Below are 22,215 nucleotides of genomic sequence, written 5' to 3'. Positions count from 1 at the left end.
TCAGGCTAATTACAGTTTGAATAGAGTGAATGACTATCGAGAATGGTTCTAATATGTTCAAGATTTTACATGTAACAATTGGGTATTTTCAAGTTGTATATGTGGCTAGAAACTGAGTTTTCATTAGAAGATGACAAGACTTGTGGTACTTCTATATCAATTATGGAATTCTATATATCAGTATCAGGAAGGTCAAGGTAATGGATTTGGATTCGTAGGAAGTCTCTTCAGGGTAAGCATTTTGAACGTGGTGCTATTGGGAATATCTAGAGAGTGTTCAGTGGCTTATGGACCGTACGACGATGTGGCTTTATGCTTGGGTCTTGTGTGATAAGTCTGGATTTAGAAATTGAGATGTTACAAAAAGAAGGAGTATCAAGTTGAAGGTAAATCAGAAGGGAACTCGAATAGATGGAATAGCTTGGTAGTAGGCCAAGTCACTATGGTAAGGATATGATTAGTTCTTGGATGCGTACGAGATAATGAGTTTCTACAGGTGTTTTGCACAATTCTTTTGGGTTTTAGTGACCTGCGTATCTCGGTTGAGTTAGAAGGACTCAGTCCTGACAATTTAGAGTTGTGCAAATGGAATTCGGAGAGTTCTAGATGGTTTCCACCACAGTTAGAGGGGTATATTTTTCCTATTGGTGTGAGAAACATGGGATGTATAGTGATTTTCTTCTAGATGGGATCAATGGGAAGTTCTTGGCTAGTGGAGTACATAGTTGTTTTATGGCCCGAAAGGGATATGAAGTTCTTGTGGTTATCCTAGGATGGTACAGTTTATGCAGAATGTTGTGTAGGATTGAGATTTGCATGTGTAAGGACACGGTTCTGATTTGGAAGGAAGGTCACAAATTCTTAGATAACATGGGCAGCTTCAGGTGACTAGATAAATGAGATCACTGATTGGTGTAGCTTGATGAGGGTATAACATTTCAGAAAGGGCGATGTATTTGAGTTACAGATGCTTTATTGGTATTGCGGCACTATCTTGTTGATCGACGGATGATATTTAGTTTGCTTAGTGGCTCAGACGAATTATAGGTGTACCTCTCATGAGATGATTGAGTATTAGAGGTGTGTTGTATATTCGAGCGGCAAAATTGGGATCAAATATGGTAATTCATATGCTTTATGGACCGAGAGACTGAAAGTTCTCATAAATAGGTTAGCTCGTGGTTGTGGATGGTAAAGATGTGGGTAAGTAGATAGATGATAGCATGTGCTATGATTCAATCATTGTGAACCTTCGGAGGGTTATTTATCTATTGTGTGTGACTAGAATTGACGTGCGGTTCACTGGTAGACCTATATGGATGTGTGTTTTTCATCGAGATAACTTTGTTGACTTCGAGTTGCCATTGGTGAGGGATGTGTTGATTCGGTTGTTATTGAGCTATTAGTAATTAAAGGGATCTATGAGTTACATTTCCGTGTTGCGAGCCATTAGGATTTGTTGATTATAGGCACATGTGGTGCAGTGTTATTAGGGCCTCTCAGTGGAATTCGAGTGGGAAGAGTACTGGGTATTGCTCAGTGGATGACGTATCGGTTATGTCCTTTCGAGTTGTGTGGAGTTATGTAATTGCTTCACGGTGGTTATGTTGATTGCCTTAGCTTTAGACATCGTATTGCGCATGGTTGTCGATTTTGAGCATAGTGACTTAAGGTGTTTCATGCGGACCAGTGTTTGGATGAGGTCGCGCATTGGAGCGAAGCTATATGGAGGTATGATCCTGCAGGTTAGATTCGTGTGTTCTGTTTCTACAATGTGTGGTGGGTTCTCAACCTTGTGTTGTGGTGGTACTAGTGAGCTTGCGGTACATCTCTTTCATTTGAGTCGTTTTCATGATTTAGGTATGTTCGAATTGTTGCTTATCGGTGTGCGGATTTCACAAGTCGTGGCTTTAGTCTGTATTGATGTGTCATGTTACCAGAGTAGTTGTGTTGGATTAGATGAGATCGTGGGGATCTTTAATGAATACAAACGGATTCGATTTCAACATGTTGGAAGGATAATATCGAGGTTCGGCTTAGAAATTTGCTATGGTCCTTGCCAAAGGAGAGTTGGCTTCATGAATGGTTGATCTGGGAAATGGTTATGGCTTACTGCATGTTTTATTTATTATTGGCAGTATATGAAAGTGTTGGAATGAGACTTTAGTTGATAAGAGGTTTCCTATCGATATTCGGTTGTTGTGTGCAGCTACTGTGATTAGAAGTTATCGCTGCAAGCGTTTGAGTTATGTGGTATATCATGTAATCGCACTGAGGTTGCGGGTATGGGTTATTACAGCTTGTTCGGGCTTAGTCAGAGTATAGATGTGAGATTTTGATCGTGTGGATGATTTCAGAAGTGGAAATGTGGTTCTAAGGTTTATGGGATAGGATGGATTGTGAAATTTCAGTTATATTGTGTTATCGGACCTATATTAGATAGGGTGATGCGGGATCACCCCCGGGTATATGCATGGTAAGGTTATTCAGCGGTTGGTTGGCTTTTGGAACAACTTTGGGCACGTTCAAGGACGAACATATGTTTAAGTGGGGGAGGATGTAATGACCTACCGGTCGTTTTGAGCTTTTGCACCTTGCTCGTTAGTTCTCGGGCATGATTTTCCCCGTGTAATGGATTATGACTTATGTGAATCGTTGGTCTTGGTTTTCAGGGTAATCGGAATGAATTTGGAAGAATAATTCTCAATTTGAAGCTTGAAATTTGAAAAGTTTAACCAAGATTTGACTTGTTGGTATATGATCTTGGAATGGAATTTTTATGATTTGGTTATCTTCGTTAGGTGATTTGGGACTTAGGAGTGTGATCGGAATGCATTATGGAAGTCCGTGGAAGGTTTAGGCTTGAATTGGCGAAATTGAGATTTTGGCGTTTTCCGGTTGATAGGTGAGATTTTGATATAGGGGTCGGAATGGAATTCCGGAAGTTGCAGTAGCTCCGTTATGTCATTTGTGACATGTGTGCAAAATTTCAGGTCATTCGGACGTGGTTTGGTCGGGAATTTTGATGTAAATTGGATATATTCGAGTGGGCTTTGTTCCCTTAGCATATTTTAATAGTTATGTACTGATTGTGGCTAGATTTGGAGCATTCGGAGGTCGATTCGTGAGGAAAAAAGTATCGCAGGCTAGAGTTTGGACCGAATCGAAATAAGTAATGATTGTAAATGTTGTCCTGAGGGTTAGAAACCCCGAATTTCATATCGTGGTGCTACTTGAGGTGATGCACACGCTAGATGACGAGCGTGGAGTCATGCAACGTTGGGGATTGTGACTTGGTCCGTCCCGTACTACTGTTAAGTCATGTATTTGATTTGAAATCTTATGATATTCTGTATTTTAGATATTGATATTATATTTTAGGTTGTATTCCATGTTTGAGGCCTTATGCCGACCTCTTGAGAACCTTAGGGGCATTTTTACTATTTTTCCTCACTCTATTTGTTTTGAAAGTATATCCTCAATCATGATTTACCTGTTTATTGTTTAAACCTGGTTTTATCACTTAAATTCTTATAGTATGAAAACTGATTGGGCTGAGTTCCCAATTTTACTGATGTTCCGAGTGATTGTGAGGTTGATGACTGAGATAGACCGAGGGTCTGGTTGTGAGGGTATTGACTGAGATAGACTGAGGGCCTAATTGTGAGGTTAATGACTGAGATAGATCGAGGGTCTGATGGTGAGGTTAATGACTGAGAGAGGTCTAGGGCCTGGTTGTGAGGATTATATATTTATGGATCGGGCTGCAAGCCGATATATATATATATATACACACATATATAAGGATCGGGCTGCACGCCGCAACGATATAGCGTTTGGGCTGTAGGAGCCCCTCCAGAGTCCCCCAGTGAGCGCAGTCGACTATATATATGGATCGGGTTGCACGCCGCAGCGATATATGGATCGAGTTGCACGCCGCAGCGATCACTATATGGTACCTATTGAGTGTGAGTGCTGAGTGAGAGCGTTGATTGGTAAGAGTTGAGTCACGAGTGACTGAGAGGTTTGCCCGAAAGGCTATAGATATACATGTACATGAGTGATGCTTTGCCTGAGGGGCCTATTTATGAACTTACTGTATTTCACTCCTCCTTAAAGTGAGTTTTTATCGAATATGTTGATTTAATTACTACTTTCACTCATCTTTAGATCGAGCCTCTATTGAAAATGTTGAGCAAACGCTTTAAACAACTTTCATTCAAACTGAAGTTTTTAAGTTATGAAATGAGTATAAATTTTTGTTTTGCCCGAGGGGCCGATTATGGTTTTCATCTCTTTTATTATAAATGGTATTGAACCCCTACTAAAACTGTTGGAAAGCATTTTCAAATGATTTTTACCAAAAGATGGATTTTAAATGAGTCGATTGACTTATATTCTGATTAAAAGCCTGTTGTGCTTATTGAGTTATAATAATTGTGGATTCATCATTTCCTACTGCTCGGTCTTTATTTACTCTTATTACTTACTGAGTTGGAGTACTCACATTACTCCGTGCACCTTGTGTGCAGATTCAGGTATTTCGGCGATGGGTTCGCCTGAAAGGTTCCAAGGTTATAATTCAATCCAAATGCTTTTTACCCCAAAACCTTGTTCAAGTCCTTCTGATCAATCGGCAAAGAGGTTCAATATGAAGGATACAGTTACTTGGATCTGACACATAAGAATGAGAGAAATAAAATGAGAGAGTCTTATTAGTGAAAACTCACACGGGCACCATGAGGCGACAGTAAGTAGAGTAACTAAATTGAGAGAGTCTTATTAGTGAAAACTCGCAAGAGCAATACAAGGCGATGGTGAGAAGATAAATGAGAGAGGTCAGCTCGTGAAAACCCGCAAAGGGCACCACTGATCGAAAAAGAGGATCTTCAGTCACTGACATTGATGTAGTCCTAGGCAAGGTTTCTCGGTTTCGAGGCAAAAGTTGTGATGAATTTCTGAGAGTCGAACAGTTCGCAAGGATCAGGCATCCAGTCCAAAAGGCATATCATGTTCATTAAAGTCTGCACGTACTCTAGATAAGTCCTTCTTTATTTTCCCCGAAAGGGATATCTCTTGTCTAATTTTGTTTATCCATTCCATTGTTTATTTTTCCTTTGAATCCCTTTCGGTCTAACTCTATTCCGAAACTGAGACAAAGAAGGGATGGCAAGATTGATTTACAGGGTTATCATTCGACACGAGCTAATGTGCAATAAGGCACCCAGCCTCATCAGGGGGCATCAAGTCGACCTCGACTGGCCATGGCGGTTTAGGCTTTGAAATTAAAAGTTCTCAAAAGAAAGAAATCAAATTGAAGTGTCTATAAGGGCGAAGTGAAGTTGAAAAAGGTTGAGTCCCACGTGGCTAACCGTCTCAGCAAAGGTTTGAAAAGCCAAGGTACCCCAAATGCTCTGAAATTGAAGTCGGAAGAAAGAAGCCAGAAATGAAAGGCCTATAAAGGCGAAATAAAGTTGGAAAAGGTTAAGTCCCATGCGACTAGCCGTTGCGACAAAGTTTCAGGAGCAAAAAGTTCCTCAATGCTCCGAAGTTTTAAAAAAATTGAGTGAAAAGAAAAAGAAAAACAAAGAGAAGAAAAAAAAAGCAACAAGTTAGAAAGGAAAGGCCCACAAAGTCAAAATAAAGTAAATATTGCACAGGGCGCCCTATTAGGTCGCCCCCATTTAACCTATATCTATTTTTTTTAAACTTTTAACTTGTACCCACTTTTTAAACAACTTCAGCTCCTTTTCTTCTTCCCCTTCTCCTCCTTCATTTTCATTTTTCTTCTTCTACAATGATGACTTCAACATTGTTCTCTTTGATTAATGAAGCTAAATCAAATATACTGAGGACTTCCATTTAGATTATTATAACATTAAAAATCAGTTTCCTCATTGTCTTGAAACACAACTCCGTCATCCATTGCTGGAAATTTACTTGATACCGTGAATGTTTCTGCACAAGGAACCCAGCCTTCAACAGTAAGTTTCAAATTCATTCTTTCCCATGCACATGGAGTTTGTTCTTCTTTTTCTTTTCTCTTTTGAGTTTCTTTTTTTTGGCTATGAAACATAGCTCTTGATATATTTAAAACATGAAAGTTAATATAGTACACAGTAGATGGAACTGAACGATGGATCCGATTACATAAAATCTATTAACGGTAAACTAAAGTTGGGTGAGTTATCAAAAACTAGAACATCTTGATAGTGGATTCCCCCATTAAAAAGACAAAAACTTCAGATCTAGAGCTGAAGTTTCTCAGTTACAACATAAAAACTTCAGCTCTAGAGCTGAAGTTTCCCAGTTACAATACAAAAACTTTAGCTCTAGAGCTGAAGTTCGCCAGTTACAAAACAAAAACTTTAGCGCTAGAGCTGAACTTCAGGCCCAGCTGCTAGAATGCTGAAGTTTTGCGTGATTGCCTTTGTTACTTCAGCCCCGTGTGTTGAAGTTATGCAAAAAAGCGGGTACGCTTGCAATTTTATTTGTAAAGCGGATACAAGTTAAAATATGACACAAAAAGCGGGTATAGATGCAAATTCCCCCAAAATAAAGTTGAAAGCTTAAGTCCCACGTGACCAAACGTCATGGCAAAGTCTGGAAAAGCTAGAGGTTCTCTAGGGCCTGAAATGAAATCGGTCCTCAGGGAACAAGCAGTTGCAGTTGAGATCCTCATCAAAGAAGTCGGGTCGAGATCGAGTGATTGAAACAATCAAGGCCACAAAACCAACCACTGTTTCAAACTAACAATTGTTCTTTGTTTGAAAACAAGAAACAAGCGCAATCCAAAGCAAACTTGAAAGAAGCAGGTGCAACCAAAAAGAAACTGAGAGGGCTAGAAACAGCTTTGTAGCAATAATCAATCCAAAAGGGAAGTCTCTTCCAAATTCTTTCCTGCATTTTTACTCATTTTCTTAAAAAATGAAATGAAAAGAAAGAGGAAAATTCAAAATCAGAGTAGAATAGGGTCCCACTGTCTAGCTGATGCCAGCATAACCTGGTAATCTTTTCCAACTTAGGGTCCCACTCCCTAGTTGATGCCAGCATAACCTAGCATACCGTCCCGTAGTCCCAAAGTAAACACACAGCAACAACACGAAGAATACTCAATTCAATTCAAATTTCATACCAAGGTAAAACAGGTATTTCTAACCTAGCATGCTACACACAATCTAAATAAGGCAGTTTGAGCAAATAAAACAATTAAGTCAATTAGACATGTTTTCCTAAGCTAACATCAGGCTTAAATTGCAAGTCAAATAAGCAGGAAAGGAAACACAATTAGAGTTACTTCATGAAAACATGATTTTCAACAATTAGCACAAGTACGCACTCGTCACCTCACGTACAAGGAATTTCAAATACCAATAATACCAAATCCTAAGGGGAGTTCTACTACATAAGGTTAGGCAAGCCACTTACCTCGAACCGGCTTAAAATCAACCCGAAACCACGTTCTTGTCACGAGTACTCCACTCCAAATGTTCCAAATCTATTCAATTAAATTGCATAATGTAAATATAACTTCAAGTAACTAATTCAACAAATAAATTCTAACCAAATACGCGAAATTAGGTAAAATGACCAAAATGCCACCAGGCCCACGTCTCGGAATCGGGTAAAATTTATATTTTCAGAATCCTCATACTCTCACGAGTTTAATCATACCAAAAGTACCAAAATCAGACCTCAAATGGTTCCTCAAATCAGCACTCAAATCTCTCTAATTAACCAAACCCTAACCCCCAATATACTACTGATTTTCCTTCAAATTTCATGCTTACAATGATAAGAATTACTATAATAACGAGCAGGGACCAGGTACCTTACCTCAATGAACCCCTCTAAAAATCTCCCTTGAAATGGCTCCCAAAAGCTTCACCCCGAATGAAATTTTGAGAAAAATGGCCAAAAATCGCGAAGGGTGAAGTATATACCTTCTGACCCAGGGATTCCGCACCTGCGGTCATTTCTCGCTTCTGCGGTCGAACCAACCGCACCTGCAATTTTCACTTAAAGGTCTGTGACCATACCTGTGGTCACTCTCTCGCACCTGCGCCATCGCAGATGCGTCCATATGTCTGCTTCTGCGGCTCCGCCTAACTCACCTCTTGGCCGCTTCTACGGCTTGCTTCCACATCTGCAGGGGTCGCACCTGCGGCCTCCGAAACACAGATGCAGTTATGACAGCAACCATAAAACTTCAGCTGCCAAACTCAACTCCAAACCTCTCGTTAACCATCTGAAATCATCTCGAAGGCCTCGGGACCTCAACCAAAAGCACGAACAAGTCATATACCACTATCCAAATCTATACCAATCCTCAAAACACCTAAAACATCATCGAAACATCGAATTAACCACGGATTCAAGCTTAAGAACTCCAAAAACTCTCAAATTACGCTTTCGGTCAAAAAGTCTATCAAACCTCGTCCGAATGACCTGAAATTTTGCTCAAATGTCACATTCAACTCTATGGAGCTACTCCAACTTCCGGAATCCCATTCCGACCCTTAGATCAAAATTTCACTATTGACCCGTAAACTTCAAAAATTCAACTTTCGGCATTTCAAGCCTAAATAAGCTACGGACCTCCAAAACACAATCTAAACACGCCCCTAAGCCCGAAATCACCCAACGGAGCTAACGGAACCAACAAAATTTCATTCCGAGGCCGTATTCATACTGCTCCGACTACAGTCCAAATTCTTAAACTTAAACTCTCATTTAGGGACTAAGTATCCCAAAACTCTCTGAAACTCCAGATAAATCTTCCCGTTAACTTACAATAGCAAAAACAAATATGGGGAAAGCAGTTAATAGGGAATCGGGGCGTTAATTCTTAAAACGACCGACCGGGGCGGAGTACTCGTAAAATGCCCCTGGGCTTATGTGTGGAGCTTAGTTCCGTGAGACTTAGGCCTCGGCCATCAGGGCTTACGCTCAGGACACGCCCAAAGCACAGCGTACTGGGCTCGCCTAATAGAACTTTATGCAATTGTATGTAACTAACCTTGTAAATTCTCAAATATTCTTAATAAATCGTTGACTAATCAGAATTACTTTTTGCTTAATCATAAATAATTAAATTGAGAGTATTAATAAAATTATTGCACGTTATCCACTAAGATTGCTATAATAGTTTATTTTAAATAAATATTTCATTTAAAATTATTTATTTATTAACTTTTTTTATGTCTTTACTATATAATAATCCATAAAAAAATTATAATCATTTTTCTAAATATTATTTTTTTCACGTTTATGAAATACAATACTTATTAATTTAATAACTCAGAATTAGCTAGTTACTATTTACAAAATAATTAGTTATCATGTTATTATATGGTGAATTATGTGTCACTTTATTAACTTGTTGAAACTTTAAAAACATTATGCTAGAGAATCTTATTTAAATTATAAATTATGTTTTTATACAAATTCTCTTTCAAATAGAAAGCATATATTAAATAAAAGGAGTATTTTAAGAAAAATATCAAATTATTATATCAAAATTCTTTCAAGATTCATTACTCCTTAAGAGATACATATAAGATTTCATATCAAATACATTACTTTTGATGTTTGAGTTGTAACGACGTTGCAGCTAATTTGCATATTATGATATATGTCATACTTTTCGTATTATTCATAGTTGAATTATAATTTATAAATATTTTAAATAGATTATTTGTTATAATTTTGTGATTTTAATGTAATTTTTATAATTATTTTTAGTTTATACTATCTTAAAATTCTTGAAATTAGTAAAATTTAAACATCAGTGGGACTTACGTCCCATGTCTCAGGGTTTACGTCTCGCCTCGTCAGATATAAAATGCCCCACCTCACGCCCTTGCCTTTTAAAACATTGACTCCATCCTATAGAGAAGTTTCAAATAAACAAGATTAAATTATTCTTATGAATAAATGACACACACTATAGGTACCCAAAGAAGGGGGCATCGGAGCAACAGTTAAGTTGCCGCCATGTGATCTTTAGATCACGGGTTCAAGCCGTAAAATCAGCCACTATTATTTGCATCAAGGTAGGCTACCTACATCACACTCCCTTCGGTGCCAGAGGCGGATTTGTAGGCATTTACATGGGGCACGTGAACCCATGGTCTTTCCGTCAAACTAGGTATTTTATGCATATTTTTTAGAATTGGTCTAATATTATCTGCCGGTACTCATGCTCTAAATAGGCTAAATGGTGCACTTGGTTGAATGTTGATTTATTTACCTAGAGAATTAGGGATCAAATCCCACTTAATACTTCTTCTTTTCTTCTTTTATAGTGGTGCACCCATGTCATTAAAATCCTAGATCCGCCTTTGTTCGGTCGGCCTCTTCCCAAACCCTACGTGAACGCGAGATGCATCGTTCATCGGGCTACCCCTTTTACTATAGGTACCCAAAAAAAAGACCAACACTTGCTACAACGTTCACCGGGCTATCCCTTTTACTATAGGTACCCAAAAAAAAGGCCAACACTTACTACAACAGCACTATATGAATCATCCAATCCAGTTAAAAGATCGGAAAAGGGTTCAAAATGCCCCTAAACTATTAGAAAAGATTAAAAAATACCTTTCATCCACTTATTAGGTTAAAAATACCCCTCCATCCACCTTTTTGGTTTACTTACGCCCTTTGACCGTTAGATCAATGTTGAATTAAAAATAGTTACTTAAAAAAATATTTTGCAAAATATTTTCATTTCTTTAAACTAATGCAACAGTAGTCCACTAATTTAGTAAAGTCTTCTTATTCTTTTTTTCAGTTTTTACAAAAAAATAATTCAGTGTTTACAAAAAAAAATCAATTTATTTAAAGCATTTTTTGTAAAAACTGGAAAAAAAAATATTTTTAATAAAATATTTCGTTTTTTAAAAATTGATTTTCTACAAAATATTTTCGTTTTTGGAAATTTTTTCATTTCATTTTTTCGGTTTTTTAAAGCATTTTTTTTAAAACATAGAAAAACAAATTTGTAAAAACTAAATTTTTTTTTTGTAAAAACTAAAAAAATATTTTCGTTTTTTAACAAAATATTTTTGTTTTTTAAAAACTGAAAATTTTAAAAAAAAAGAAAAAAAATATTTTTCAAAAACGAAAATATTTGTTTCAGTTTTTTAAAAATGAAAATATTTTTGTTAAAAACAATTTTTTCCTGTTTTTACAAAAAAAAATCCAATTTTAAAAAAAATGCTTGAAAAAAAAACTGAAAAAATGAAGAAAAAAATATTTTTTGTAAAAACTGAATTTTTTCTTGTAAAAACTGGAAAAAAAAGGAAGACTTTACTAAATTAGTGGACTACTGGTGCATTAATTAAAAAAACAAAAATATTTTTTAAGTAATTATTTCTAATTCACATTGACCTAACGGTCAAATGACATTAGTGAACCAAAAAGATGGATGGGGGGTATTTTTAGACCAATAGGTGGATGAAGGGTATTTTTAAACCTTATCCAATAATTTAGGGGCATTTTGAACTTTTTTCCGTTAAAAGATTCATTTCCCGATGTACTAGAAGATGATCTATATGATTTTTTTAGGGGACCACAAGTGCAATTTGGCATAGGGTATATGAAGATAATTCATCCCAATATCATTTCAATGTGGTATTGTACAATGCAAGGGTTGATGTACTTTCCTAGGTTCAAAATTTTGTTGTGCCAAATTCCAGAACAAAAATTTGGTGATCAAGAAAATAACTGACTCTTCGGCATGAATCAACAACAACAACAACCCAGTATAATCCCACTTATTAGGGTCTGGGGAGGGTAGTGTGTACACAGACCTTACCCCTACCCTGGGGTAGAGGCTGTTTCCAAATAGACCCTCGGCATCCTTCCCTCCAAGAACTTCCCACCTTGCTCTTGGGTAGACTCGAACTCACAACCTCTTGGTTGGAAGTGGAGGTTGCTTACCATCAGAACAACCCCTCTTGGTTCGGCATGAATCAACAACAAGAACAAACCCAATGTAATCCCACAAGTAGGGTCTGGGAGGGTAGTGTGTACGCAGACCTTACCCCTATCGAAAAAATTGGTTATGGAAAATAAGAATTAGCTTGAGGTGTGTCAAGGACATTGTCCTTAAGGATATTTTAACCACACAATAAAGAATAAAATTAGGCGTATCCCCCAGGATTCAACAAGTTCTTCTAGTTATTAAACTGGGAACATAACTAGCAGAAAACTCAAAAAAGAAACCCAACATATAGGAGGAAAAGAGGATTCAGAAAGTTGTATTAGAAAGTGTCTTTAGCTCTTCAAAGACATGTTTATATAGGTGTTGCTCCAACGGCTAGTTTACGGCTAGTAACGGCTTTTTTGACTCTATTAATTGTAAAATAACTTACTCAATAATAAGTAGATGTAAATAATATTTCAAAGAGAAGTTTTCCCAAACCAAGATGGACATTACCTTTTGAGACATCACTAATTTTCCAACAACCTCTACCTACCTTCAAGAAGGTAGAAAGGTTGTTTCCGGTAGAAACTCGATTCAGCATGAATCAGAGTAGCTAATAATTAGTAAGAACATTCAGAAATCATATTAATAACTGCATAGATACATCACATTAAAACATGAAAGAGCAATGGAATTGAACAATCATTAGACTCAGTTCTAGACTGAGCAGAGCTTCTATATGATTACAATAACAAGAACTCCATTTGATTTTGTTTCAAATACATAAACTAAGAGGTTAAGTACACAAGGATCAGAAATAACCTGATTTTCCTATTTCACTGGCTTCTTCCATAACTCACCGATCCTTTTAAGCACATTTGGATTTTTCCTCTTCATTAAATCTTCATCCATGTCCTCAAAGTAAGGCGAGCTAATCTTGCCGGGACTGTAGTGACTATCCATTGATCCAGTTCTTTCCATGAATTTCCCGTTATTGCCATTTGATAACATAGCAGTCGCAACTTCTGCAGCTTTTCTCCATTGGTTAGACTGAACCTTTAGCTTCCTTAGTTCGGCTTCCATTTCTGCATTGGAAGCTTGAGCTGCATCCAACTGCTCAGTTACCCTAGCTACCCGCCGGTTACTCTTATCAACTTCCTCTTTCATATACCCGAGCTTCATCTGAGCTTCTCGTTCTGCAGTCTTTGCGCCCTCTAGTTCAGCAGCAACTTCATCCTTCACTTTACCTCTATTGCTTTCCTTTTTGTTAGTTTCTAGTTTCAGGATCTCATTTTCCTCTAAAATATTCTGCAGTTCGGTTTCCTTGTCCATCAAATTTGCCTTCAGATTTTCAATATCAAGTCTTGATCTCTGAAGCTCCTTTTCAAGTTCATTTTCTCCTTTTCCAGATTTGGCATTCTCTAGTTTCATGGTAAGATTCTCATTCTCCTCGCAAATACCCTGCAATTCAGTTTCTTTATCCATTAAATTTGCCTTCAACTCATCTATTTGTGTTTTGAACTTCTGTAAATCTCCCTGCAGCTCATCTTCCCTTTGCCTCGACATTTCCTTGATTTGCTCCACCAACTCATACGCACTTCTAATTTCAAGTGTGCTTCGAGTTTTTTCTTCGTTGTATTTGATTTCAGCTGCTACCAGATCAGCTCTCAGACGTTCAACTTCCGATTTCAGAGAAGACAGTTCCGCCTCAATTGTTTCCTTACTTTCATCAACTTCGACAATTTCAGTTTCACCAACATTGCTAGCATCAGTTTGGAGTTTGCAAACAACGTCTTCCAACAAATTTGCACGTGCCCTCGACTGATCCAACTCAGAAGATATAGTGTTGTATGCCTCCATAACTTTATTACCGTCGGACCTGAGGGTCTCTACAGTCTTCTTTGCTGATTCCAGTTGCAACAGAGTTTCAGTAACAAGTGCTTGAGCTTGAGCTTCTGAATCTTTGCTATCCTTTAGTTGTTTCTTCATGTCTTCCATAAGCGAAAGAGTATCCGCCAGGTTTTGTTTCAAGTTTTGGAGCTCAGTTTGTGCTGCTTCCGCGTTCTTTGTTTTGGTAACCTCGGATTCAGCAACAGTCTCAAGCTGAGCCTTTAGTTCTTTGATCTCAATCAAGGCAGAAGTCAATGCAGCTGAGTCAACCGAGTGCTGTTTTTGGATTGTCTCAAGTTCTGAACACAATGTCGGATTCTCAGAAGAAGGTTGCTCCAAAAGCTGTTTCGGGGACTGATCCAGTTCCGCGGATAATATTGTACAGTGTTCCTTCGACCCCTCGGCCTCTACTTCAGCTTGCTTTTTGCATGCTTCTGACGAGCTTATCTTTCCCTTAAGATCATTTTTTAGCTGAGTGATTTGGGACTCCAATTCAGATACCCTGCTCGGACACTTCTTCTTTAAAGTTTAAAATAACCCCCATTCCAACAACAGAAACAAAAACAAAATAAAGAAAAAGATTTAGAATATAGATAAAACATATTGAAACAAACATTTATTTTACAAATTAACCGTCATAGTCAAATGAGGACAGCAAGATGAAGAAAAAGTTGCAGAGTAAAAAAAGATTAAACACCACTAAAGGATATCTACAAAAGAGCGTGAGCTAGAATAGAAATTCGATTATATTTGTATTAAGTGGTTAAAGGTTCTTTGAAATATAACAAAAGCAAAGATGAATGCTAAAAGTTTTGCTCGGTTTGATTCCTGTAGAGGATCAGTCTGAGAAAGAAATCAACAACAAGGTAATTGCACTGAATCGGTCCTGTTTAAAACCAACCCTGAAGTATTAAAGATATTGGAATTCTAAACATGAAGAAAAGCCTAATAAGGGCATAACAAAAGCACCAGTAACCTTGAGGCAAATGAGAACTGAGATTATAAATTCATGATAAAGAGTTCCTTCCTAGCAAATGGACACGAACCTGGACCACAAGGTTCATAATCAATGATTATGTGCTAGCAATTCAAACTGAACTGGAATTTGGAAAACATCTTCGAACTTTTACCGTGGTTTTTTAGTTAAGAAATAAAAAGGCACAGACAAGAAAGAAAATGGAACATCTGGAGGAAACAAAAGTAACGGGAAAAGAAAGCACCAGATTGTTTCCTGTTTGGTTTAACTAATAAGTGGAGGAAGGGTAGTGTGTATACAGACCTTACCCCTACCTTGTGAAAGTAGAGAGGTTGTTTCCGATACAACCTCGGCTGAAGGAAGTTTGGTTTAACTAGCAGAATGAGTTAATTAGGAATTGCACAGTAATGTTAAATCTAAATCTTCCATTCATAATAGCAGATGTTCTTTTGGCTCTATGAAAACTTCAAATATCAAAGATTTTCATTCACAAGAGCAGGGGTAGTTTTGGTACATAAAAAACTTAATTACCACAGTAGAGTTTCCTTATTAAACCCCTCTTCTTCTCTTAATTGCCCTTTTTATCACTCTAAAAAAATCATCCAGACATAAACAACACCTTTCCTTGCTGTTATTTCTATTCTTAAATCCAAAGATACTATTCTAAAAAAGGTTCAGAATAAGATAAGTCATTTTTGTAGAATTTTACCTCTGACTCCAAACTTTTGGGAGACTTCTGCTCAGTGACTTTAGGCCTTCTCTCTTTTGGTGTCCTACTATTACCATGAGGAGAAGATACAGAGTCAGAATCTAGTGCACCCGTCTTCAGGCGGCGCGCAACTCTGGGCGAAATCTTTTGGGGCACATCTTGAGAAGCCGCTCGAGGTGAAATCTTTTGAGGAGCTTCTCGAGATCTCACAGCTCGCGGAGAGATCTTTAGAGGCACTTCCGTGGTATTGCCTCGTGGCGATTTCTTTTGTGGCACTTCAGAGGAACTGTTTCTGTTATCAAATTTTGTATATAAAATAAAAGGTCAGAACTCAGTTTACAAAATAGACAACAATTCACCAAAGAACTGAAGATCATAGCAAATATGATAGAAGATCAGAAAAGAAAGTAGACTGAGTATAAAATATTTCATAGACCTTGAGTAAAAGAAAATAAAGCTGAAATAGATATTTTATCATATCAAATATGCAATGTTCACATACAAATTTGTGCAACATATTTACTACTACTATCAGATATCACTAAACCACAAATGGAAACATCTTAATATCTTTCTGATTCTTTATTAAATGGCATAACGTTAATAGCTTTTGTATCCTTTAATGGTATGAATGCACACCACATTTAAAGCACAAACTTTTCCAGTCATAAAATTCAAGATTTATGGTCTCACACGCACCCTTTCATCCTTATCCTTGACAGAAGACACACATTAAGAGAAACTCCAGAAGAAACTATCAAAGAATTTAGCTGTCATTTTTCCTATAAACTACAAGCAGTTAAGAAAATTAACATGTCAACTTCAGTGGAAATAGCTCTTTTTAAGTCATAGCAAACAAAAAGAAACATTTCAGTATAATAAGTAGAATTCAACATTAAACTCAAACTGAACTAGGGACCCAGTCCATTACCGTTACAAGAACAACTGCATGAATTCCAGCTATGACCAGTCTATTTAATTTACTAAATACTCATAAATGAGACTGAACTTACCTTGCTTTTGGGGTCTGCATATCTCAACAACCTTTTGGCCCACAAAGTAAAATCTTGGTATTAAGAAAAAATTTCCTGTTTCAATGCCCTCTGCCCCACTAACTCTGCAAAGATTACATAAATATCACATTACTAGCAAATGGCCAATAATATAGTAGAATGAAACATGGGGAATCCAATGTGAGGAAACAATAAATGCACACAAGAAGACCATTATATGGTTCTAAAACAAAAGGTACTCCAGTACACTAAGCTCCCGTTATGTGCGGGTTATGTGTGGGGCCTCGGAAAAGGCCGGACCATCAGATTTTATTGTACGCAGCCTTATCTTGCAGTAATGCAAGAGTCGGTTTCCACAATTCAAACCCGTGGCTTTCTGGACACATGACAATAATTTTACATGACCACAATTTTACCAGTTACGCCAAGGAGAAAAATAGATCAACAAACAAAAAAGGAGAAAAATAAAAGGGGTCTAAGTTCATTTAGCCACATTGAATGCATAACAAAATAAGGTGAGTTTGGTACCTATCTTAATTGCATTCACAAGGACTATATAGTGATCAGTATAGGACAAGTTGCATGGTAAGATTGTTACCCTTCATAGACTGTTCAAAAAATAGGAGTATTTGTTTAATGAGACATAAAAAGTGGGCCATGGGTTAAAAAATTGACTCCTCAATTACAGGCAATCTTCACCAAGAAAGAGATCCTCCATTTTAGCCTGAATGAATGGCACTACAGTATACTTTCATGAGTTGTAAGTTTTTTAAACAACAACAAAAAAAATAAATCAAGTATAAGATCTAAAAAATTGATTTTCAATAGACCCTTAGCTCAACAATAGATTAAAAAAAAGCACTAGTACGTATCAAGTAATAACAAGAGCGAGATAATAAAAAAACGAAACTAAAGGAACAACGAGTAGTAGTAGAATTCTACCAATAATAGAATACAAGACTAACACCAATATTATTGGTACGGGAAAGAAACACTCTCTGCTACCTAATACCTTAATACCTTAATTCTCTGCCTACACATCTTGTCGAGAGTCGTATCCTCGATAAATATTTGAACATAAGCAAATAATTGCTGAAAATACTTTCCCATAAAACCCCACCTGAGTTTTCTTTGCAAAATCTCTAAAGTCAGATTCAGATAAGCTAAAGATAAAAGCTTCAAATTAAAATGAAGAAAAATGGTTCAAAATTTTAAAACCTGCAAGAAAGAACCAAATGCATCTAAAGTAGAAGCAAAAAAAAAAAGGAATAAACACACGACTCCAAAAAAAGCTTAAAACACAACGTAAAGAGAGTCCATCAAACTCTTCAAGATTCGACTTTTCCTTTTTACTTTTAAGCAAAAAACCTGCATTCTGTAAAGCTGAGAACTTTAGGAGACATCAAGCTCAAAACACAGACCAAACACTGTAGAATCTTGTAAAAAAAAAAAGTAAGATTAACCATAAAACTACATTCCAAAAAGTAGTTCAAAAAGTTGCTATCATCACATTGTACACTCCATCAACAGAAGAACAAAAAAGAAAAATGAAAGAAAGAGGAAAAAAGAAAGAAAATAAAGAGAAAAAATGTGGAATTGAGTTTTGGTCTTACCAAGAAAAGGTTACAGGAAGGATATCAGAAGGGGGTGGTTAGAATATCAAGAATTTAGCACAGTAGAATTTGAGCTGAATTTTCCATCATTTATTAGAGAAACAAAGAAGAAAAAAGAAACCATTTTTTTGTAGTCAGTTTCCCAAAGAGATTATATTAAGTAGTGATAAGAGTACACATTTCTCAAGGCTACCTGCTTTGCTTGAAAAGTAACTAATTTTTCTGACTTTGGCCACTTCTTTAGCTGTGTAGTGTGGACTGCAAAGAGAGTAGAGCAGTTTTATTGGTAGCTTTTGAAAATAAGATCTGAGAAAATTAAAATAGAGCTGTTTATGGTGGGAGGAGACGTTATCTTGGATAAAATTTTGATTTTAAGATTGAAATGTTAGTGTGTGAATGTGGGACCTTTTTTCTGCACAGATTCTCGTACTATTTGATGTGTGTTCTTCAAATTTTTATCTTTCTTTTTTTGGACACTTGTGTGTTTTGCTTAAGATTTTTATCAGGCGAGTTGCTAGAGTATTTTAAGAAATCTTTGTCATTTGTGTAACAACTTCTTTGTACGTTCGTTTTTGAATTTAAAACTAGTGACCATCTATTGGTAATTAGAATAAAATAGGTAAATGTTAATTTGAGTGCCCGTATGATTTACAAAAGAATTTGGTTTTTTAAGTGTTTCTTAAACTTGAAGAAAAATAAGCAGTAAGGTAAATACAACGATTTTTACGTGGAAAATCACCCGGCTCAAAAGGTGTGTTGGTGAAAATACAATTACAGTTGAACTTTTTTTTCACATATGAGAACATGGGATAATTAGTGGTAGAACATGGGAGAAGAGTTACAAAAGAGTTATGGTCATTTCTACATCATGGAATAATGGGAATTATGTCAATTTTCTACATCATGGAGTAGTGGGAGTTATGGCATATTTTATTTTAATAATAAAATGCTAAAATACTTACAAGGTGCAAAAACTACGATCTACTACATAGAATTTTTAACATCAACTCCACTAGAACAATGAGCCAAAATGTATCAATTACAAGACTGTAATTCAATACTCTCCAGTACTCCTACTACGACTATTTGGTTTACAAGTTACTCTAACTTGTAACGCAAACACCCACTCCAACTCAGTAATTGTTTGTGATACTTAATTACAACTCGATTTCCTAAAACACATTCACTAGACCGACTCAAGAAGAATACAATACTGATACTCGACTAGAGTGAACAAAATGTAATTTTTCCAATTGATGGGTAAAAGGATAAATTCAGAAGTCCAAAATAGATGGTATGTTATAGATGGTATTCAGAATAACATTTATCAGTTTATTCAGCGATTAAGCCCCTACATAGCCTCAATCATGGCTCAAATAGTTCATAACAATGTCACAAATGTGCGAAGAATTATAGCTTAAGGTTTAACAGTTAAATTCTAGGCTTATAAGAGCCCGATCGCAACTCGAACATGAATAAATGATCATGTGCCCGCACATGGGTTCATTCCCATGCATGTGCGCACCCAATAGCATGTAGCTATCACAATAATTCAGGCAACTAGTGCCTCAACCAAGTTTAAATAAGATATTTACCTCAAACACATCAAATTACTCTGCTAACAAGCCCTTCCCACGCGTATCGACCTCCAGAAGGCTCGAATCTAGCCAAAAATAATATAATACTATCAATAAAAGCTACAGGAATTGGTTCCAAATGACAAAGTTAAGATCTTTAACTAAAGTCAAAAAATCAACCCAAAGATGAGGAATGCATGAAAAGCCCTCGAACTTCTATTTCAGCCTAGCGATTTTCGCTTTTGCGGACCAGCAGCCGCTTCTGCGGCTCCGCACCTGCGGAAAATCCATCGCAGGTGTGGCTTTAACTCAAGCCAACAGTCTTTGCTTCCGCGGTCCACAAGCACACATGCGCTTCCACTTTGCGGGCCACAAGCGCTTCTGCACACACGCACATGCGGACCAAGTCCGCTTCTGCGCCCCCAGGCCATCTTGGCCAATTCCGGATCTGCGCTCCCAGGCCATCTCCAAAAATCTCACACCTGCGACCACTCCCTCTGCAGCTGCGATGATACTAGACTTCAGCAGCAACAACAAGTCTCCAAGTCAAAGTTCCAATCCATTTTCAATCTGAATCTCACCCAAGGCCCCCCGGTACCCAATCCAAACATACCAACAAGTCCTAAAACACGATACAAACTTAGTCAAAACCTCAAATCTCGTCAAACATCATCAAAAACATGAATCGCACCTCAATTCAAGCTTATTGAAACTAATAAATTTTCAACTTCTACAATCGATGTCGATACCTATCAAACCAACTCCGATTGACCTCAGATTTTGCATGCAAGTCATAAATGATATGTCAGACCTATTCTAACTTACGAAACCAAAATTTGAGCCCGGTAACCACAAAATCAACTCTCGGTCAAACTTCTCAACTCTCTAAACTTCAATTTTTCCAACTTTCGCCAATTCAATCCAAAATCATCTACGAACCTCCAAATCAATATCCAGACATACTCGTAAATCAAAAACACTATACGGAGTTATCAGAACCATCAAAACTCCATTCCGGAGTCATTTACACATAAGCCAATATTCGGTTAACTATTTCAACTCAAGCTTCTAACCTTGGGACTAAGTGTCCCAATTCATTCCGAAACATCCTCGGAACTAAACCGACCACCCCGACAAGTCACATAGCAATAAATGAGCATAAAATAAGCAATAAATGGGGTAATGAGGTTATAATACTCAAAATAACTGGTCGGGTCGTTATATGGGAGAACTTTCTTGTGACCACAATTCCAGTGTAAACATCATTGCTATGGCTGGACACTTTTTCTTCAAGTAATTGTCAAATTCCAAAAAAGAAATATTCAAAGGTATCCCAACTCTTCAGCATCAAACTCCATTTCAAACCCCTTACATTACTTTTGACTACCTTTCTATCAAATTGAAAGTTTGCATTGAACTCCACAACAGCATGAACACATACAAGAGGGAAAACTTTGACAAACATGTGCTTCCATCCCTGTAGCTCAAGGTTTTCAACCAGTTGAGCCATCCCTTTTTCGTCAGTGTTGGCAAGAATCTTCCTATTAAGCAGTTTTCTGTTCTTGAACTCTGTGAGTCTATCAACTACAACTGGCACATTCTTTATCTTCTTTCCCCTACTAGCCCTTGCATATGGGGTAGTAGTTTTTGTAGCTTTGGCAACCTTTCTCTTTTGTGTAGAGGACTTTTCTGGCAAAGCAGACTCAGACTCATCTTTTCCATCCAACTCAACCATAGGTTCCACAATTTAAACTTCCTTCCTTGGCTTCTTGGCATCTTTAGACTCCTTAATGATTTTTTCATCACCAACCTTTCTTTTACTTCTTGTAAGAGGAGTCCTGGCAGGAGGAGCCACTTTTTTCCTTATTGGGACTGCAGACTCTATTGCTTTCACAAGAGTCTTCCTAGGTTTCTTCCCTACCTCAGACTAGGGCAAGTTATCTTTATAACTGCTGATCTCTTCATCTCTAGTGAAAGAAGTTAATAAGGGTCGAGGTTCTTTAGTCCTTTTCTCTCCCCTTGCTTCTTCTGAAGGGGCTATGACACGGTTCCCAATGGTCATAGAGCCTTCATATTCCTCACTCATATTCTCATTCTCTTCCTTACTTTCTTCATTCACTCCTTCACTCTCACTGGCCTTTTCTTGATCCTCACTTTCACTCTCAGAATTATCCTCTTCTTCACTATTATTTTCTTCTTCTACAAAATTATTTACTTGTTCACATATCCTATCATCCATCTCACTCTCCTTCTCTTCTCCATAATCTCCCTCATTCTCACTTTTCCCTCTTTATTAGCTATGTCTTGAGTAGTATGCTCCTCATGCTGTCCACAACTCCTTCTTCCCTTTCACCCCATTATTATCCTCATCCTCCGTCTAGATGAATGAAAGACCATCAGATGTCTCCTTTTGTAGTGGTTATTTACTCCATTTCCTCTCAATCACAGGCATCATATTAGTGGTATCTACCTCTTTCTTCAGATTATTTACACCTTTTTCTACAGTGA

General features: G+C 37.2%; 1 protein-coding gene across 5 annotated transcripts; it reads right to left on the bottom strand.

Moving 5' to 3' along the window:
- Positions 1–12,572: 12,572 nt before the first annotated feature.
- On the bottom strand, positions 12,573–18,525 carry LOC107802979 (interactor of constitutive active ROPs 3-like). 5 transcript variants are annotated; one of them, XM_016626568.2, is made up of 4 exons: positions 18,324–18,525; positions 16,518–16,621; positions 15,505–15,796; positions 12,573–14,338 (listed from the first exon to the last, which is right to left on the bottom strand). In XM_016626568.2, exons 2-4 carry the CDS (start codon positions 16,535–16,537, stop codon positions 12,761–12,763), a joined length of 1,890 nt encoding a protein of 629 aa, XP_016482054.2. In that variant the 5' UTR covers positions 16,538–16,621; positions 18,324–18,525; the 3' UTR covers positions 12,573–12,760. The 5 variants fall into 5 exon arrangements, with proteins under 5 accessions (XP_016482054.2, XP_016482062.2, XP_016482069.2 ...); XM_016626576.2 differs by having other exon boundaries at positions 18,131–18,334; XM_016626583.2 differs by lacking the exon at positions 18,324–18,525 and adding an exon at positions 17,538–18,038.
- Positions 18,526–22,215: the final 3,690 nt, after the last annotated feature.

This window comes from Nicotiana tabacum, chromosome 18 (assembly GCF_000715075.1).
Source record: "Nicotiana tabacum cultivar K326 chromosome 18, ASM71507v2, whole genome shotgun sequence".
Lineage (NCBI taxonomy): Eukaryota > Viridiplantae > Streptophyta > Magnoliopsida > Solanales > Solanaceae > Nicotiana > Nicotiana tabacum.
This window is presented reverse-complemented; position numbering and strand designations above follow the sequence as displayed.